Consider the following 21,029-nt stretch of genomic DNA (forward strand, 5'->3'; position numbering starts at 1 on the left):
CAGCACTTAAAAAATGTAATTGTTGATTGATAGTAATTTACTAATAGTCTAAGCAACAGTGACATCAGTAGCCAAAACAAGGTGCACACAGAAGGAGCTTCATTATATAGAACATTTTCAGTTTGTCTTCTAGAACGATTCCAACCTTTTGGGAGGATCATAGATGTCTTTGGGAATCTAATCAAAGCTATACAGATTTTTTTTATCTCAAATAGAGATCGAAAAGATCACATTCATTCAATTTTGCATATTTTTTAATTAAGTCATTTATGTTTTCTAAAGCTTTTTCATTAGCACTTTAAAATTATCTACTTTAAAAGGCAAAAGCATTTTAAAGTACTATATCCACTTTAAGATGATATAATGATTTAAGAGGAATAAGCAAAAAAAAGCAATGACTTGTCAATGAATTCTGATAGGGATTGTCTGGGATGGCTTATAAAAGGTAAAGTTGCAGAGGCTCATAGAATGCAGCACTCTCTACCAGTGTACCTAAAGAGTACTGAAACCATGTTCTGATTGAAATATTTTGAAAGAAAACACCTGATAACCCTGGCCAAATAAGTATTTCTCATTTAATGTACAAGAGCTGATTCTCTTAGATAGTAAGTGTTGAATGTTGACAATACTTTTTGGTTTGTTTTACTTATTTAATTGGTTATTTGGAGACTATGTATATCAAAAATAGTCATAGTCTTAAGATTATCTTTTTCTATACTATATAAAATTGCAAATATTTTTGTTAACATTAAACTTTGACCTTCTTTAAAAATAACTGGAGACTCTTCATTTTTTAATTATTACGTATGGGTATGATATTTTAATAGATTATTTAGCCCTTCTAGTGGGTAGAAACTTTCTCATGAAGGTTGAAAAGTAATTTTTTGTTTGTGGTTACCTCACCATATTCAGGTGTACAATTCAGTGACATTAAGTATATTCGTAAAAAAATATTAATACGTATATATATAGTTTTCAGATATTACTAGGGTGTTTTCACCTATAAAAATAAAATCAGGAGCCTGATTTAATTTTTATTGTGCTCATATTATAATTTAGTATGTTTGTTCATGCCCAAGTCCAACTTGGGAAGTACTTAAGAACTTGTTTATTATTAAAGAGGCAAAAAATGGCTCGGCCCCTATAGCTCAGCAGGTAGGGCTGCCAGGTTCAAACCCGGCAAATAGCCAGGTGTTGTCGCAAGTGCCCATAGTCCCAGCTATTTGTGAGGCTAAGGCAAGAGAATCACGTAAGCCCAAGAGTTTTAGGTTACTGTGTGAGCTATGACACCACGGCACTCTATCCAAGGCGACATAGTGAGACTTTGTCCCAAAAAATTAAAATAAAATAAAGAGGCAAAAAAGTCAATAATTATAGAAATTTACTAGTTCACCTTTGTTTATCCCATATTTATCAAAAGCTCCCATATAAAAAATGATATAGTATTCTTTTTATTATCATCATCACTACCACTAATTTGTTTTCACTTTTTTTCAACTTATTAGTGTTTGTAAAGTTAATTTTATTTGGATTATTTTCAGTAAATTTTTAAATTTTTCAATATGATCAAGTCAAATTTTTCTAGCAATATATCTTCTAGAACTATCTTATTTACGTTTAATTTTATTTTTTATATGTTGGATTTTTTTTATTTCAGATTAATATGAGGGTACATACAATTAGGTTACTTTATTCATTATTTGTAAGGTAAAGTCCAAAGTCCAAGCTATAGTTGAGTCCTTCATGCAGGAAGTGAGCTCTATACCCCGACATTGTACCTAAAAGGTGGAAACTTAGTGAATACCCTTCGCCCCTCCCCCCTTCTTGAATTTAATTGTGTTTTTCTCTTGTTTGGGCCTGTAGTTGTTAAATTTACAAATAATTATTATACGTAATTATGAGGCACAAAATGTTTCAATACACATCATGTATGGTGATTAAATCAGGATGATTAACATATCCATCTCAAACACTTTGTTTTTGTTTTTGAGACAGAGTTTCACTATGTTGCCCTCGTAGAGTGCAACAGTAACCTCACAGCAACCTCAAGATCTTGGGCTTAAGCAATACTCTTGCCTCAGCCTCCCAAGTAACTGGAAATGCACGCGCCTGCCATACACCCAGCTTTTTTTTGTTGTTGTTGCAGTTGTTTAGCTGGACCAGGCCAGGTTCGAACCCGCCACCTTCAGTGTATGTGGCTGGTGCCGTAACCACTGTGCTACGGGCGCTGAGCCCAAACACTCAGCATTTCATTGTGTTAGAAACATTCAATGTCCTCCCTCTAGCTATTTGAAAATACATGTTATTATTAATTATAGTCATCTACAGTAGTGGAGAACACTGGAACTTATTCTTCCTATCTAACCCTAATTTTGTATCCTTTAACAAATCTTTCTTTATCCCTTCCTTCCTCCTACCCTTTTCAGGCTCTGAAGAACTCTCTTAAGAAAGACTTTTGTACACCTGAATATGAACCTAGAATTAATTTTTAAGTCCTTGTTTTCATGAATTTTATTACAAGTCACTGGAAAAATATTAAAATTAAAAATTTTTATTCCTATCCCTCCAAATCTTACATTCAGTTCTTTTTTTCTACAGATATTTTCACAACTGAAATAATTATTTGATTATAAGCCATTATTTCCTATACTGAGACATAACTTAATAAAGGGACTAATCCAATGTCACACAACTCTGGACAAAGATTCAGTACTTCTGACTTTCAAATTGGTGTCATTTTCTCTACACTCTTCTATATTATTTACTTTTTTTTTTTTTTTTTTGCAGTTTTTGGCCAGGGCTGGGTTTGAACCCGCCACCTCCGACATATGGGGCCGATACCCCACCCCCTTGAGCCACAGGCACCGCCCTATATTATTTACTTTTTAACACCTTAATTCTGTCCACACTTTCTACAGCTTACTACTACGAACCTAATTCAGACTTCCACCCCCCATTATTCAACTGCCACATTTAATCTTCATGCTTTCATTCAGGTTTCATGCAATTCATGTTCTACATAGCAACCAAAACGAGCTTTCAAAAGGTAACCCTGATCTTACGGCTTTTCAATGCCTTCTCCCTGGAAGAAATTCTCTATTATGATTTACCAGGCCTTGCACGGTCTGGCATCTGACCACTTACCAAGTTTTACCTATCACTTCTTATTATACTTTATACTAGCCTGCTTATAGTGACCAGAATAGGCCATGCTCTTCCAATCAGAGTCAGTTAGTAGTATGTCAAGGCAAAAGATTCAAATTATAAACTTAGTTTTCCAAAGGTAACAAGCTAGCCAAGATGCCTTATTGCCTAATGTAATTATACAATCAAGCCTTGTCCCTTTAAAACAATTGTGATACAAGAAGATAAACGGATCATGTCCTCTAAAATTTTAGTCAAGTAAACTGATCTCTATAAAGGCCATATATTAGTCTTAAGTTAGGATTTGTTTTAAGGTTAAGCCCATCTCTGAAATCATATGGCAAATGGGTCAGGGGCTCTAACTATATTATCCTGGCTCCATAAATAGCTCCTAATATATCTCAAAGAGAATTACATTGTTTCTCAGTTATAGTCCCTATCACTGGCATAGGAAATATTTTTTAAAAGAAAAATAGCTTTTAGAGAATCAAAGAGTGAAATGCAGGTTGGGAAGGAGTTTTATTAAAATTGACTTAATTTTAATATTCTTAAATAAATATATAAAGTATGTTTTGTGTTGTTTTCCTAACCTAAAGCTAAAATGGATTATGGGTTTATGGGGATATGACAATTATCCCTAGGAGAAAGTTTCTAGGTATAGCTCCCTTGAGTATGGGGTTGCTGTCTTAGCCATTAAAAATGTTCAGAATTTTTCATTCTACTGACTAAAATTTTCCCAATTAAAGATTCTAAGAATGTTATTGGGTTGCGAATCCATTCATCCTTTAGTGAGTGTAATACTTAGCCAATGTTGTCTGTGCGTAAGGTTTAGTAGATTTGAGGAAAGACATAATTTTAGGTGGCAAATTAAAGGACAGTTAGCTCAGGCTTAGGAAAAATGGAACCTACAAAAGATATTTTCACACTTTTACCTAGGTTGAAGCTTATACCAAGGGTGGAAGCGGGCAAGAAATTTTTATTGCACACAACCCCTGATGCCGTATGCTGTAACACTGAACTAATCTGACACAGTCCCTGTCCTGGTGGTAAACTGTATGTTCAGGTACAGACAAACTGTAAAGAAATGACATTGTTACTGATAAATGCTCTGACAGAATTAGGGGGTAGAATGTATTAATTTTTAACTATATATATATATATATTTTTTTTTTTTTTTTGGTTTTTGGCCAGGGCTGGCTTTGAACCCACCACCTCCGGCATATAGGACTGGCGCCCTTGAGCTACAGGCGCCACCCTAATTTTTAACTATAATACTCAAAGCCTCCCCTGGGGCAGTGACAGTTAAGCAAAAACTGGCCATATTTATGTACTTTCACATTATAAACAAATTGGATAGACCAAAAAGCTGTCATCATAGCAAAATTTCTTAATTCCTAACATTCAGTTTCTGAGGAATCTTGAAACCTGATCTTGCTTGTATATTTTAGACCACCTATACCAGAACTCTTATTTTTCAAATTGTTTCTAAACATATCATTTATTATACAAAATAATGAAAAGTATTGGTATGAATATAAATTTTATTGAAACTGATTTAATTTTAATATTAAAAGAGTCTAAGATATATTTTGCCTTTTTTTCCTTTAGGAACTCAAAAAAGATCTTCACTGTCACCATTTGCATCTCCAGAACAAAGATTTGAAAGCACAAATTAGGCATATGATGGATCTTGCTTGCCTTCAGGAACAACAACACAGGCAGACTGAGGCGTAAGTACATGTATTTACCTGTTTTACAATTTAATACTATGAACTAAAGTAAATGAAGTATCAAGGTTCAGTTTCCACTGCTAGATAGTTGAGTTTTATCTGGTATGGGATGCAGTGTTTTTAAGTGTCTGCCAGCATCAGAAATCATTCAGAAGGGAAAGAGGAACGTGTTGTTCACTATATACTATGTATTTAAATACATATACAGTGAACAGGAGTCTATCTTCCACCTCTGTCTTCTGTCCATCCATATCCCCTCTTAAATCTATCACTATTAATGCCAATTCAACTTTTAAGCAGGCAATTGTTAATTATTCATAATTCTAGAATAATTTTTTGTTATTACAATGAAGTTGTTAAATATCAGGTATCCTAATTTTTCTGTGATACTATCAGAGCTCTTTTATGCAGTCTTTACTAGCTCAATAGTAACATGTTAGTCATTTAATTTTAAAAACATAGTAGTAAAAACAAGTATGGCTTAATCTTTCATTGTCACCTTGGGCAGGTCAGTCAACTCCTGAAGTATCACTTTTATGTCTTTGGTATAAAATTGTGGGATTTATTTTTCTTAAGAGCTTTCTGATATGCTAGAAATCTATAGTGTTCTCAAATGGTAATTAATCTTCCATACTTTTGATTTAAAGGAAATTATATTTGTATAGCTATTTTTAAAAAAAAGAAGTAAAAGGAAAAGAAAAACTTAAGGAAGATATTTTTCTGTGGATGGAAGCCCAAACTAATCTCCCCATCCTTTCTATATGTACGCCTAGAATGAACATTGAACGAACATTCATTTCCTAGCACACAAACTACCTCTAAGAGCTGAAGTCATCAAAGAAATACTAATTTATTTTCACCGTACTATATTTCCTATATCAGACACAGATTAGTACACTTAAGATAACCTTTTACCTTAAAATGGATAATAAAGGACTCAGGCTAACTGATTTATTTAGAAAATTGGTAAACCAGAACATTACAGAAGCAATGTGACATAGTAGAAATAATAGGAGTTTTAGAATTATTTTTGAATTCTAGCTTATATTAGCAATATAACCTAGTATTAATTATTTAACCTTGTTAAGCCTTATTTTCCTTATATGTAATGATAGATTATATCATAAAAGTTTTGAAAAGATTAAATAGCATAAAAATAAATAACATGATATAATACTTTTGCCACGGGTCCCTAAGACCGTTTCCAGGTTCAGTGACCCAGTAGGAAGACTCACAAGACTCATCTTATTTGTACTAACAGCTACGATTTATTAGAACAACAGGATACAAAGCAAAAGCAGCAAAGGGAAAAGTCACAGGGAGCAAATTCTGGAGGACATCATGCGTAACGTTCAAGAGTCCTCTTCCAGTGGAGTCATACAGAATGTGCATAATTTTTCTAGCCAAAAATGTAGCAGCACAGGTAAAATGCTGTCTGCTTTGAAAGCTTTTTAGAGACTCAGTGCCTGGATTTCTACGGGGGCCTGGTTGTACCAGTCACCCTCTGCCTAACAAGTACCAAAATTCTAGGCTTTTCAGAAGGGAAACAGATTTTTCAGCATAAATACAATGAGCCGCTCTTATCAGTTATGGAAATGATGGAAACCCTCCCCCAAATTAATGATTTAAGGTGCCATCCAATGGACAACCATGCAAGCAAGGCTTCCTTGGCAGTCTCAGATCTACTATATTAATGCCTCAGTACAGTACTTGATTAGTGTTGGTGCTCAATAAATAATTGTTTTATTGACTTTTTGATTAATAACTTTTCTCCAAACTTGTTACCTACATAAATGGCATACCACCGACCAACACCCACCAAAAAGAAAAAGATTGCAGATTCTTTTTCTAGGTAAATATTTAAGACTGCTAGGTACTTAGGCCAGGTACTGTGGCTCACGCCTGTCATCCTACCACTCTGGGAGGCCCAGGCAGGTGGATTGCCCTGAGCTCACAGGTTGGAGACCAACCTGAACAAGAGCGAGACCTCGTCTCTAAAAAATGGCGAGGCCTTGTGGTGGGTGCCTATAGTCCCAGCTACTCGGGAGGCTGAGGCAAGAGAATCGCTTGAGCCCAAGAGTTGGAGGTTGCTGTGAGCTGTGATGCCATGGCACTCTCCTGAGGGTAACAAAGTGAGACTGTGTCTCAAAAAAAAAAGACTACTAGGTATTAACATGGTTATTTCCTTGTATATTAAAATTAATGTCTAATTTTTCTTTTCCCACTGCCCTATCTATACTTAAAATGGTTCCATTCTCCTTTATTTAATGAGTCCATTGTCTGCCTTAGGATTGAATCATTTCAGGATCATTCATGTTGTTAGGCATCTTCCTTTATATAAAAGTTAAGAACCATTATTTGGGGTGGTGCCTGTGGCTCAAGGAGTAGGGCACTGGTCCCATATGCTGGAGGTGGCAGGTTCAAACCTAGCCCTGGCCAAAAAACAAAAAAAAAAAAAAAAAAAAGAACCATTATTTGTTCTTAGTGTATAAATTAGTGTATAAATATATGTGTTTAGCTGTGACATTTCTTCGGTGAACACTTACACAGAAGTCTTAGACATAAAAAGATACATTCAGTGCTGCTCTTATTGGTAATGTGTATAGGAGAGATTTTGAGTCATAATCAAGAATCTGGTGCCCTAATGATTTTTCCTAACTACCATCCTTGTCCACAACTCTTCTTTTTGAAACCCCTTTGAATCCCATTGTGAAAAGCCATTGCTTTAGACCATTTAACTTAAAAAGGGGTTAGGCTTTGTTCTTTTGTGTATGTATGTATGTATATGTGTGTCTTCATGTTATACAAAAGATAAAGAGTCTCATCGTTTGACATAGTATGTTAACTTTTCATTTCAATCTCATGATAATTAGTAATAATAGCAATATCTGGATTGGAAATCCACTTTTTGCAAAAAGCTTTTATGTATATTTAGCTCATTTAGTACTCAAAACAATCTCCTATCATAAGCAGTGGCTATCTGGTTGTCTCCAACATCATAGATGAGAAACTTCAGTTTTTTACCTTGTTCAGGGTCATATAGAAATAAGTGAAAACTACCTGAAACTAGAATCCTTTTCAAGATTCTTTCCACTCTGTACTTAATTTATTAAGAATATGTTGAAGTATATTTCTGAAATAACATATTGTAAAAGGAAACATACACAGGGAGTCATTTTAATGATATGCTAATACTTTAGGTGTTATGTAAAAGAACTATAATAATGTATTTAAAATTTAGTATTTATTTTTCTTGTCATCTTCATGTAGAGTATTGAATGCTTTACTTCCAACCCTAAGAAAACAATACTGCACATTAAAAGAAGCTGGCCTGTCAAATGATGCTTTTGAGTCTGACTTCAAAGAAATTGAACATTTGGTAGAGAGGAAAAAAGTGGTTGTTTGGGCTGACCAAACTATTGAACATCCAAAGCCAAACGATCTACCAGGGATTTCTGTTCTTATGACCTTTCCACAACTTGGAGCAGTTCAGTCTACTCTTTGTTGTAAGTATGGCTTTTGGTTTATTAAATAAATAGTAACAATTTCTAAAGAAAGCCTTTACGTATCAATTTACAAAACAGTTAATTTTTAAATACATTTGGATATTTTGTGAGAATTAAAGGGAAAATCAGCTTCAGAGTCATTTCAGTAACCAGTATCTTCTAAGGCTATAAGAACAAATATATACTCATCTTCTAATAACATTAATAGTAAAACTAATTTTAGCATTTTTGATGAAATGATTTTACTTCTCATCTTTCTTTAAAATTATCCTTTATCAAAGACTGGAGATTATAGCTAATATTATATTTTTAATACATGAACACTGTAAAATTTACTATTTTTCTATTGGCAGATCAGTTGATATCTGTCTCATAAAAATAAATGTGGGACATTTTAATTGGAAAGTTAACATACAATCTCGATTAAAGAAAATTCAGGCAATAAAGCAGAACATAACACAAGAAGTAGAATTTCTGTAAGAGGAGGGGATCAAAAATAGAAAAAAAAAATAGAATTCCCTGTTCATTTCCCCCTCAAAATGTCCTGTCTCATGGATAAATATTGATAAAGATTTGATTATCTTGCTGTTTCTGTGTGTGTGTGTGTGCATAGTACAGATATGTTTGTGTAATATAACGTTAGCTTTTTGTTAGGTTTCACATAAACGCTAGCACATTATACATATTGTTCTGCAAGTGTTTTTGTTTTATTTGTTGTTTACTTATTTATTTGTTTATTTTATAAACATTAAAGGGTACCATGAAGCATCTCCCTTACTCCTTTTTTTTTATATTTTGAGAATCTAGAGAATAAATATGCCATGGATTACTTAACCTTCGTTCTACTAGTGAATAGTGCATCAGAAAAAAATGTCTGCGTATTCACTTTTATGCATTCACATTCCTAAAAGCTGTTTTGCCAGGTTAGAGGATAGATAATTAATTTTTAAATGCATCCAGTCAAATTGCCATCCAAACAAATGTTTTCTATACCTAGTGTATGTAAGAATACCTGTTTCATCTTTATCTAAACCCAAAATAATAGCAGCAGGTCTAATAATAGTGTATATCTGTTTAAAATTTGTAGCTCTTCAATTACTAATGAGGGTGTTTCGTCTTCTCTAATGTATCCGTTGCTCATTTGTGATAGTGGAGTTCTCTTGTTTGGTGGGGGGTTTTGTTTGTTTGCTTGGCACTCAGTGTATAATGACTGCTTATTGATTTGTTCCTGTTTTATTTTTCTTAACTTTGTTTCTCAATAGTTTAGTTGTACTGGATTTTTAACTTTTGTAAGGTTAAATCTGTCTATATTTTCATTATGGAGAGTTTTCTGAGAATCTGGCAACATGAAGGTATTTCTTACTCACTGTTACCCACTACAGTGAGTTTTTCTTATATGAGCCAAATGTATACTGGCTAACAAATAAGACCTTGTTTTCTGTGAGAACACATAGGCTTTCTTTTGCATGCACAGAACAGGTGCCTTAAGACTTTGAGCCTTCTAATAAAATAAAGAATACCAGGGATCTTCATTAACAACCTGACCGTAAAAACCCATGGACTTTCTAGACTCAGGAAAGCTAATATTCACCATATTATGTCTGATACTCCCTAAGTACTCAGAAGACCTGGGAATGTTTGAAAAATGTGCTGTGCCCTCCTGTGCCTGAGGTGGGAAGAGTAAGAAGTCTTGGGAACAGGTCAGCACCTGTGGCTCAAAGGAGTAGGGCACCAGACCCCTATGCCACAGGTGGCGGGTTCAAACCCAGCCCTGGCCAAAAACAAAAAAAAAGAAACAAAAAAAGAAGTCTTGGGAGCAAAGAGACTTCCTCTACTTCTTCTTCAGGGAACTCCATCACCAGCTCAAATTTGAGCCTACTTACCCTTCATTTCTACCACTCACTAGATCAGTATGAAATGTGGATCTCCAGGAATGTGACCTGAGTCCCCATCTGACCTTCTTTCAGATAGAAGAAAATCAAAACGAAAAAACATGAGTCTAACAAAGAGCAATGGAGAAGATAGATATTATACATGAGCTTAAATATAAGGAGGATACTTAAACATGGAAACTCTAATTAACTAATAAATGAGCCAAATAGTAACCTCAAGAGTGGATAAAGGAGAAATTAAGGAGGTTATAATAATGAACAATAAGTCTTGCCATGTGTAAATAGATTATAAATCTAAATGGATAATTATATACTAAGAATGTGGAACATAAGTGCTTTTTAAAAAAATGTTTGAAATTAAGCAATAGACCCAGATATATCAGACAAATGCAAATAAAAAGAAACCGAAAATGAAAAAACAAATTTCTGTGTAGTAGAATTGAAACTTAATAACACTAAACAGGATAAAGAAAGATAGATATTGGACAATGAAAAAGACACAATTTAATAAAATATAATTATGATTTTGTATACACAAATAACATACCACCTTAAAATATAAAGGAATAACATACATCTTAAATATAAAGGAATAATTTTATAAAAACAAACACTCAAAAAATCTAAAGGAATAACATACCACCTTAAATATAAAGGAATAATTTTATAGAAACAAACACTCAAAAAATACGATTACAGTAGATTTCAGTATATGTCTTTAAGAATTGACGAAATCTAATAGCAAGCTTTGAATTTAAATAAAGCAATGATACTTAAGTTTGATTTTGGGCGGCACCTGTGGCTCAGTCGGTAAGGCACCGGCCCCATATACCGAGGGTGATGGGTTCAAACCCGGCCCCGGCCAAACTGCAACCAAAAAATAGCCGGGCGTTGTGGCGGGCGCCTGTAGTCCCAGCTACTCGGGAGGCTGAGGCAAGAGAATCGCTTAAGCCCAGGAGTTGGAGGTTGCTGTGAGCTGTGTGAGGCCACGGCACTCTACCGAGGACCATAAAGTGAGACTCTGTCTCTAAAAAAAAAAAAAAAAAAAAAAAGAAACTTACATCCTCAGTAAATTAATACATATTTTTTGTGTACATCAATTATAAGTAATCAATGTATCAGTCATTTTATCAAGCTGTGCCTTTGAGTAGATTTCATCAATCTTGTCTGAAATTTAATGGGGATTTTAATTCTGTAAATTCAAATTTTCCTTGACCTCAAGGAAACAGTCTTTTACTATTTGTTTAATAATATTAACTCTTCCATCTGCTCCTTTTTCTCCCTCTATAGAGATTTTTATAGAGTACATGTTTTGTTCATAGTCAAACAAAATTAGAAGCAAATTAAAAGGTGACCAAAATCTTCCATGTTTGAAAATTAATAGTACTAATTAGAATTCCTCAAAAATAACAAAATCAAGAATACAATTACAAAATATATAAAAAAAACAATTAGGAAGGGTACTAAAATCTATACTCAAAAAAATTTAGGGCTCGGCGCCCATAGTACAGTAGTTATAGAGCCAGCCACATACACCAAGGGTGGCGGGTTCAAACCCAACCTGGGCCAGCTAAATAACAATGACAACTGCAACCAAAAAAAAAATTTAAAAATAGCCAGGCATTGTGGTGGGCGCCTGTAATCCCAGCTACTTGGGAGGCTGAGGCAAGAAACTAGCTTAAGCCCAAGAGTTTGAGGTTGCTGTGAGCTGTGACACCACAGCACTCTACCCAGGGTGACAGCTTGAGACTCTATCTCAAAAAAATTAAAAGAAAAAGATTTGGTTTTTCAATTCCTTTGTTATTTAACAAGAAAATAATGTAAACAATTTTTTTCATTTTAATTAATCTCAAAACAAGAAAAATTGAGCGAGAGGCTAAGAAGAAAGAATAAAAATAAAGGTAGAAAATATTGAATGCAGAAATTTTTAAATTGTAGAAAAAAACAAATATATCTAAAAGCTGGTTCTTTTCAAAGGCTAATAGGAAGGAAAAACATTGATAAAAAAATTCTAACCTACTTAAGGAAGACCTAGAGTATAAACATGTGTTAGAAATGACAAAAGACATGTATCTATAGCAAGATTTAAAGACTTAGAAGAAGTGATGCTGTCACTATGAAACTTAAATATTTAGTAGGAAATGCTCAGTTTCCTAACAAAATTTATATTACAAAGAGTGGTCCCAAGAGAAATAAGCCATAGTAGTTTTCCTTATGCTTTCCAAATTGTATGTGTTTCTGAGGAAAGTCTTTCCCGCCATAACATTATAAAACTATTCGCCTGTATTTTTCTTAAGTTTTTTAGCAGTGCATTTTTTTCCTGACATCCACATTATGAATTTTGTCTTCACTTCTATTCATTACATTATTTAGCTTTAATTTTTTATTCTTTCACTAAATGCAGTTTTAATTTTCAGTACCTGTTTCTTTTTTTGATTGGAAATGTATCTTAAATTATTTGAATACAATGTTTTTTTCTCACGATACTAGTTGAATTTTTTTTTTTTACGTTTTCCTTCATTACTCATGTTGCCTCTGGATCCTTTTCTTTCAAGCTGTTGATTTTCCTCAGCCTTCTAGTGAAACTTTACCATCATACATATTTATTAATAAGACTAGACTGATTTATGATTGGTTGTTCTCTGGCTGCTTCAGTAGCTGAATAATTCTGTTTCTTCAACTGGTCTTTTTCCTGAATAAGCAGACTATGTATGAGCTTTTGGTAAGTGAATGATGGGTCATGTCAGCCTTTAGGCTTCCCTTTAGGAGGTCAACAGGCAATCTCACATCTGCAAAAATAAGGAACACTGTACTATAAGGATAGAGTGCTTAGAGTCTCACTTCTGGTCACAGCTGCCCTCTGCTTCCCTCTCTCACCTCTAACATTTTTGTTTTCTTGAAGTCTGAATCTTCCCAAAGTTTCACTCTTCATTGTCTGTAATGCTGTTACAAGAAATGTCCACTTTGTTTAGAGAATTTTAATTTGGAACATTACACCACAGTCAAATATTGAGTATTTAATATGTTATTCTCGGGGTCAATCATAGCCTGTTCTCTAGTTTGTTGTAACAAGTTTGAGAAGAGCAGTTTTCACATATGCATAATGGCTGGGGTCATGATTTTTCTCTTCCACTTTTCCCATTAATCTAATCCATCTGCTTTCCAACCTCCAAAAAATACCAAGTTTCTACTGTTGGCATCCATTGCTTTTTTCCTATCCCTGATATTCTGTCGATAGATTTTAAGAGGGGGATGAGGCAGATATCTGTAGATTTGTGTATTTTCTTCTATTTCTTCCTATATGTGATCTCTCTTGTTAGAATTGTCACTTAAATATATATTTTATTGTTTTTTCCTCTGGGATGTTTGCTTTCTGTTTCATTGTAGAAGTTTGTTTCCTATTTGATTGCTTCTGCTCTTTACCCTTACTGTTTTCTTCCTTCTACTTTCATTAGGTTTATGTTTCCGTTTTGTTTCTACTGAGTAACATAATGTTTTATGCATTAATTTTTGCCTTATTCTAATTTATGCATTTATGGCAATAGATTTCCCTCTTAAAACAGCTTTAACTTCAGCTCATGGTTTTTATATATAGTATTTTTCATTGTTATTCAGTTCAAAATATTTTTTTAATTTCTATTGTAATTTCTTCTTAGAGCCATGCAGCATTTCTGACTATCAAAATATGATGGCTTTTTTTTTTTTTTTGGCCTATTTTTTGATAATTGATTTCTACTTTAATTGAATTCTTAGTGAAAACAACAAGTTTTATTGTATGGTTTCAATCCTTTGAAGTTTGTGGAGATTTTCTTTACACCCAGCATATAGTTACCTGGTGTAACTGTCTCAAATATGCTTTTAAAGAATATATATTATATTTTGTAGTCATTGGTTTAACTTTTCTATACAAGTCAGTTAGGTTAAATTGATTGTGTTCCTTATTGACTTATTTTTGTATGCATGTTCCATTGTATACTAAGGAGACCTATTATAAATTCCAGCCATAATGGTAGATCTTTTTACTTTGTTCTGTTTTCTCTGGTTGCTATAACATGTTAATGTAAACTTATCAACTTAAAACAACTTTTATTATCTCACTGTTCTCTAGGTCAATTCTAGCATGCTCAATAAGGCCAAAAGCAAAAGTCAGCCAGTTGATTCTCTTATCTGGAGATTTTTGTAGGGGGATGTGGTTCACTTGGTTGTTAGCAGAATTCAAGATGGGATCTCTTTTTTCTAGCTTGTTGCGGGCCATGCTCATTTTCTAGAGTTTGCCCATATTCCCGAGCTCGAGGTTGACTTTATCACTTCATTTTCTAGCCAAAAAGGCATATCACATCCTCGTGTGTTAAAGCTCTCTGACTTTTCCTTCTGCCTCATCTCTCCTGCTTCTAATTAGAGAAAGTTTTCTACCTTTAAGGGTCTGCATGATTAGATTGGGTGCACCAGATAATCTAGGATCATTTTCTCTAGTTTAAATTCCATAATTGTAATTTCATCTACAAAATCTCTTTTGCTAGTAATATAACATATTCCCAGAATCCAGAAGCTAAGGCATGGACTTCTTTAGGGGTAGGGACCATTTCTCTTTATTTTTGTTTTCTATATTTTGAGAGTATATTACATTAATGTATTTCAGGATCGTTACTTCTTCCTTTTACTATTATAAAATGCCCTTCTTCTAATAATTTTACATGACTTTAAGTTTACTTTATTATAGCTTTCCCACCATTCATTGGCCTAGAGTTTTCATGGTTTGTCTTTTCTCTAGTTCTTTTACTTTTAACCTTTCTGTATTTTATATTCCAGATGTATCTCTTATAAACAGCACAGAGTTGGGGTTTGCTTTTTTGTTCTCTCAGTATTTATCTTTTAAATAAACTATTTATTCTTTTTGTACTTGATGAATTTATTGATATTTGGATTTAAATCTACCATCTAGCAATTTTCTAATTGTCCTGGTTATTCTAAGTTCTTAATTCTTGTACTTTCATGTGTGGGAAGAAAGAATATAAAAATGTATATAGCTTCTAAGTTGTATATATATAAATATAAATTTTATTTAAATATATTTGTAAGGGCAGTGCCTCTGGTTCAGTGAATAGGGCGCCAGCCCCATATACCAAGGGTGGAGGGTTCAAACCCAGCCCTGGCCAGCTAAAACAGCAATGGGAATTGTAACAAAAAATAACTGGACATTGTGGCGGGCGCCTATAGTCCCAGCTATTTGGGAGGCTGAGTTAAGAGAATTACTTAAGCCCAAGAGTTGGAGGTTGCTGTGAGCTATGATGCCACGGCAATCTACCGAGGACAACAAAGTGAGACTCTGTCTCAAAAAATAAATAAATAAATATATTTGTACGTAAAATTTACAAATTTATAAATAAATATATTTATATAAAATGTATATTTGTAATAAGCAAATATAATTATACATAACACTTGGAAGCTTAATATTCTTTTAGTGGCTACCCTAAAAGTAAAGTTACATTGAAATCAGATTTATTTTAAGTGTTACTCCTTGGAATGTAATCTGATTTCTGGCTTCTTGAAATATTTTCTTATAATCTTAGATTTTAGTAGTTTTGCTATATTGTACGTAATTGATTTTATTTTTACTTTTATTATATGGATTTATAGGGCTTTCTGTATTTGTATCTGCATTATTTTTTCATTCATTTTGTAAAGTTTCTAACCATTATCTCTTCAAATATTGCTTATACCACTTTTGCTCACTCCTCTACTTCTGGGACTCCAGTTATATTGCGTGGTACCATCTCATCGTATTGTCTATGCCTTTTACTCTTGATACTTTTTAATACTTTTCTCTCTCACTAGCTAGTTTCTTTTCTCATATCCAGCAGTTTATCAAATTGCTCTTGAGTCCATTAAGTTCTTAATTTCACTTACTGTTTTTCAGTTCTAGAATTTTCATTTGAGTCCTTTTCATAGCTCCCATTCTTTGCAAAAATTCTTTTTAAACACAATAGGTATAATTATCCAAAGATTTCGTTGATATTTGATGAAACATTCAGTATAAAACATTATACTAAAAAGCATACTAAAATTTTTCTTTTTAATACTAAAAGAGAAAATATTGTCATCTCTTTCTGAAACATATCTGTAGGTTCTATATCAATGGATTCAACCAACCACAGATCAAAAGTATTTAGAAAAACAATAAATTGAATGGTTGCATCTGTGTTGAATACATGCAGACTTCTTTTGTCATTATACCTTATGCAACACAATATGCAAAACGGTATAATAACTATTTACATAGAAGTTGCATCATATTAAGTATTATAAGTAATCTAGAGATGATTTAAAGTATATAGAAGGATTGCATAGGTTAGATGTAAATGTTACACCATTTTCTTTATGGGACTTTAGTATCCATAGATATGGGTATCCACAGGAGTCCTGGAACCAATCCTCTATAGATACCAAAGAATCTATTTGTCTATGAGTCTGTTTCTGTTATCAGTTTTTGCTGGTTTTCTTTCATGTGGTCTCATTTCCTCATATGCATGCTAATTTTTTTTTTTTTTTTCTTTTTTTTTATTGTTGGGGATTCATTGAGGGTACAATAAGCCAGGTTACACTGATTGCAATTGTTAGGTAAAGTCCCTCTTGCAATCATGTCTTGCCCCCATAAAGTGTGACACAAAACAAGGCCCCACCCACCTCCCTCCTTCCCTCTTTCTGTTTCCCCCCCCATAACCATAATTGTCATTAATTGTCCTCATATCAAAATTGAGTACATAGGATTCATGCTTCTCCATTCTTGTGATGCTTTACTAAGAATAATATCTTCCACGTCCATCCAGGTTAATACGAAGGATGTAAAGTCTCCATTTTTTTTAATGGCTGAATAGTATTCCATGGTATACATATACCACAGCTTGTTAATCCATTCCTGCGTTGGTGGGCATTTAGGCTGTTTCCACATTTTGGCGATTGTAAATTGAGCTGCAATAAACAGTCTAGTACAAGTGTCCTTATGGTAAAAGGATTTTTTTCCTTCTGGGTAGATGCCCAGTAATGGGATTGCAGGATCAAATGGGAGGTCTAGCTTGAGTGCTTTGAGGTTTCTCCATACTTCCTTCCAGAAAGGTTGTACTAGTTTGCAGTCCCACCAGCAGTCTAAAAGTGTTCCCTTCTCTCCACATCCACGCCAGCATCTGCAGTTTTGAGATTTTGTGATGTGGGCCGTTCTCGCTGGGGTTAGATGATATCTCAGGGTTGTTTTGATTTGCATTTCTCTAATATATAGAGATGATGAACATTTTTTCATGTGTTTGTTTGCCATTCGTCTGTCGTCTTTAGAGAAAGTTCTATTCATGTCTCTTGCCCATTGATATAAGGGATTGTTGGCTTTTTTCATGTGGATTAATTTTTTTAAGTGCCAAACAGGCATTTGCATACCTATGTACAAACGTTTATTGACACTTCTGATTCCCACATAGCTCACACACTGTTGCTGTGCTTTTCTGCCGCCTTGTCTAGCATTGGTAAACAACTTTATGGGGAAATTAGCTGTAATCTCAAAAGTTATTGTCCTGAGCCTCCAACTTCCTTTTAATACTAACCCATAATTTTTCATAGTCTTGTTAGCAATCCAGTGCCTTCAAACAGATCTTTATTACATTTTATCCAGATTTTTTAGTTGCCTTCAGAAGAGAAGTCGTTCTGAATTAGCTACATCTTTATTATAAGCAGAAGTTTCTTGTATTTTTTTCTTATATTTTATTTTCTTTTATTAAAGCATTTTTGCCATTAAACCTGACCTAGTTGAGATATTTGGAAGACAAAACCAAGTTTTTTTAATTTCATTTCGAATTAAAATTATAACTGTAAACATTTATGGGATACAAAGTGAAGATTGATATACAATGTGGTAGAAGGCAAAACTTAAGTTTCACTTAAGATTCCTCGTAACTATTGGGCCTGATCCTTTTTTTTTATAATGTATTCAAGATGTTGGAGAGGAAATAGGATTTTAACACCAAGATTAAGAAATACCACCTGCTATATGATGCTCATTACTCCATATTTCACATACAGTATAAATGCATAGACTACGCTTGTCAGCAATGAAACAAAACATTTATTTACCTCTTAATTACGTTTTGTAATATTTTTGAAAGGAAAGACTATTGAAGTCATGTTTTATAATTATGTATTTTCTTTTGAGAATATATCAGGAGGTAGGCATTGTTTTTAGAATGTTCTGTTCTTGGTTTATTATTTTATTATTTTGTTCAAATTATTTCAGAGATTAACTATTTGCTTAGTGAATCCTGTCTATTTCATGAATTATGTATGTTGCATGCATTATGAACAGAGTCAAAAAAGAGTAACAGGAAAGGTATATATAAATGTGTCCACGTATAAATATTTGATGTTCTTGTTCTTAGGATGTTGAAGTAGTTCATAGAAAAAAAATAAAACATAGTCTCATTTCTAGAGACACGAAACATTGCCGAGATAGTGTATTTTATAAAATTAGAAATGATAGAATAGAAACCTGCAGGAGCAAAGACAGGGCCTGAGGCGCAGGGACAGAAACAAATTCCCTCAAAGTTGTTCTGTTCTGTTCTGTCAGTAACATCAATCAGGGGTGGGGCTGGAACTAAGTGAACACCCCCCAGCCTCCATCAAGCGCCCGAGGTTGTCAGGCCTCACCTCCCCCTGCTGGATAGAGGCAGAGCGCAGCAGCCTGGCTGAGCAGATATAGATTTCCTTGTGATTCAAGCAGGTGCAAACCCCTGGAGTATCTGTTCAGTAGAGGCAACTGGGTCAAAGCCCTACCGGGCTATCAGTAATTGGGTGTGACAGAGGTGCAAGGTGGGAAGGAGGCATCAACCTTCCCAGACTAATCTATTTGCTGGGTGGGTCCTCCTGACTTCACAGAGCACCAGAGCAAGTTATATCTGAGTTGTCACTAGACCCCTGCCATCCAGTTGCCAGAGACCTTTTAAACTCCCCCACCTTAGACAGGTGCTGACTTAGACAATTGATTTGGACCTTTTGAACTGAGCCAATCGCCTGAGGACTATTTAAGTGGTGACCTGGGTGTGTAGTTGTAGGAAGGTTTGATTTTCCTTTTCCAATTGTTGCCTGTGTGGGGCGGGTTGACTTAATTGCTGGTATTTCTCCACAGCTGAGACTTCAACCCAGTGTTAACTCTTTCACTAGGGTCAAACAGAGACCAGCTGAAAACAAGATAGAACTACTTAGCCCCACCACACCAAAATAGGTCCCCAGTTTCTCAGGCCATAGCACTGTATGGGTCCTCCACAAAGCTCCAGGGGAAAAATCAAATGGTGTAAAATAATGATGAGGCGGCATCAGCGGAAAACTCTGGTAACATGAATAACCAGAATAGATCAAACCCCCCCCCCAAGGAAAGATATAAAGATATAGCAGATGTAACTGAAGATCCCATTCATAAACAGCTGGCCGAGATGTCAGAAATCAAATTCAGAATTTGGAATGCAAACAAGATTAATAGAATAAATTTTAAAAGAATTGAAAAGATTCAACTTTAGCAAAACCCAAGTCCAAATTTGTCTCATTCATTTTTAAGCTTATGAATATATCACTGACTTTTTTTCTCATATTCTCATGAATAGATATAATTAAGTGGTTTTTGTGGTTAAATTTAAAGTCATCAAATGGATTTGGGGGGTGGTGTCCAGGGCAGACTGACCCCCCCAATGATTTGTTTTTATATATTCTGTTATACTGCATAAAAAAATAAACATAAAAAAACATCCTCCTTTTGGGATGTGACTGTTTTAAAAACACTTAATCTTAAGGGATTTGAATATATTTTTTTTCAATTGCTTTAGGGACTTTTTAAGAGTATTTACTGGATCATCTACACTCTTTTTTCTTGAAACACACACACTGAGTACTCATCAAAGGCAGATGAGATTAACCATTTATTAATTTAGCTTGTACTCTATTTTTGAGCATTTAGGTTGTTTAATAAGTTTATTAAAGGTTTATAAGTTTATTACAAGTTTTACAAATAATATTTCAGTAACCAAATATATATGCATGTGTATATGTTTATATATGTGTGTATGTATGTATACACACATACATTTATATTGGTGCTCATGTCTGATTATCTCCAAGTTAAATTCCTAGCAGTGTAATTTCTGGCTTAAGGTTTGTGCACATTTTTCAAAGTTGGTAATATACATTGCCAAGTAACTCCTTTCCCCCATGTGATTATATCATTTAACCCCAACAAGCTATGTAAGAGATTAATGTGAGCGCCTTTCTCCCTTTTATTTTCATCAACTTTTGGTGCTAAAATATTTTTCATTTTGACTTTTAGTTATCAATTACAAGCACACAAATAAATACAAAAAATACTATCATTAGGGTGGTGCTTGTGGCTCAAGTCGGTAAGGGGCCAGCCCCATATACCAAGGGTGGTGGGTTCAAACCTGGCCCCAGCCAAACTGCAGCAAAAAAATAGCCGGGCGTTGTGGTGGGCACCTTTGGTCCCAGCTACTCGGAAGGCTGAGGCAAGAGAATCGCCTAAGCCCAGGGGCTAGAGGTTGCTATGAGCTGTGACGTAACGGCACTCTACCGAGGATAATAAAGTGAGACCTGTCTCTACAAAAAACAAAAAAACTATCATTAGCCCCACATGCCCATCTTGTAACTTTAACGGTTATCAGCTCATGTCTAATCTTGAGAACTCTGTCTGCTTTCCTTTAGCCCAGCTCCTGTAC

The 21,029-nt window shown here is 34.2% G+C and overlaps 1 protein-coding gene across 3 annotated transcripts in view; it reads left to right on the top strand.

Annotated features, from left to right (window-relative positions):
* KIF18A (kinesin family member 18A) overlaps window positions 1-21,029 on the top strand; it is a 102,559-nt gene that overhangs the window by 54,267 nt on the left and 27,263 nt on the right. For all 3 annotated transcript variants that reach the window (XM_053561592.1, XM_053561590.1, XM_053561591.1), the window contains exons 12-13: window positions 4,753-4,874; window positions 8,145-8,380. In XM_053561592.1, the coding sequence (XP_053417567.1) occupies window positions 4,753-4,874; window positions 8,145-8,380 (358 nt within the window). The remainder of the gene's footprint in view (window positions 1-4,752; window positions 4,875-8,144; window positions 8,381-21,029) is intronic.

Source organism: Nycticebus coucang, chromosome 14 (genome assembly GCF_027406575.1).
Source record: "Nycticebus coucang isolate mNycCou1 chromosome 14, mNycCou1.pri, whole genome shotgun sequence".
Classification (NCBI taxonomy): Eukaryota; Metazoa; Chordata; class Mammalia; order Primates; family Lorisidae; genus Nycticebus; species Nycticebus coucang.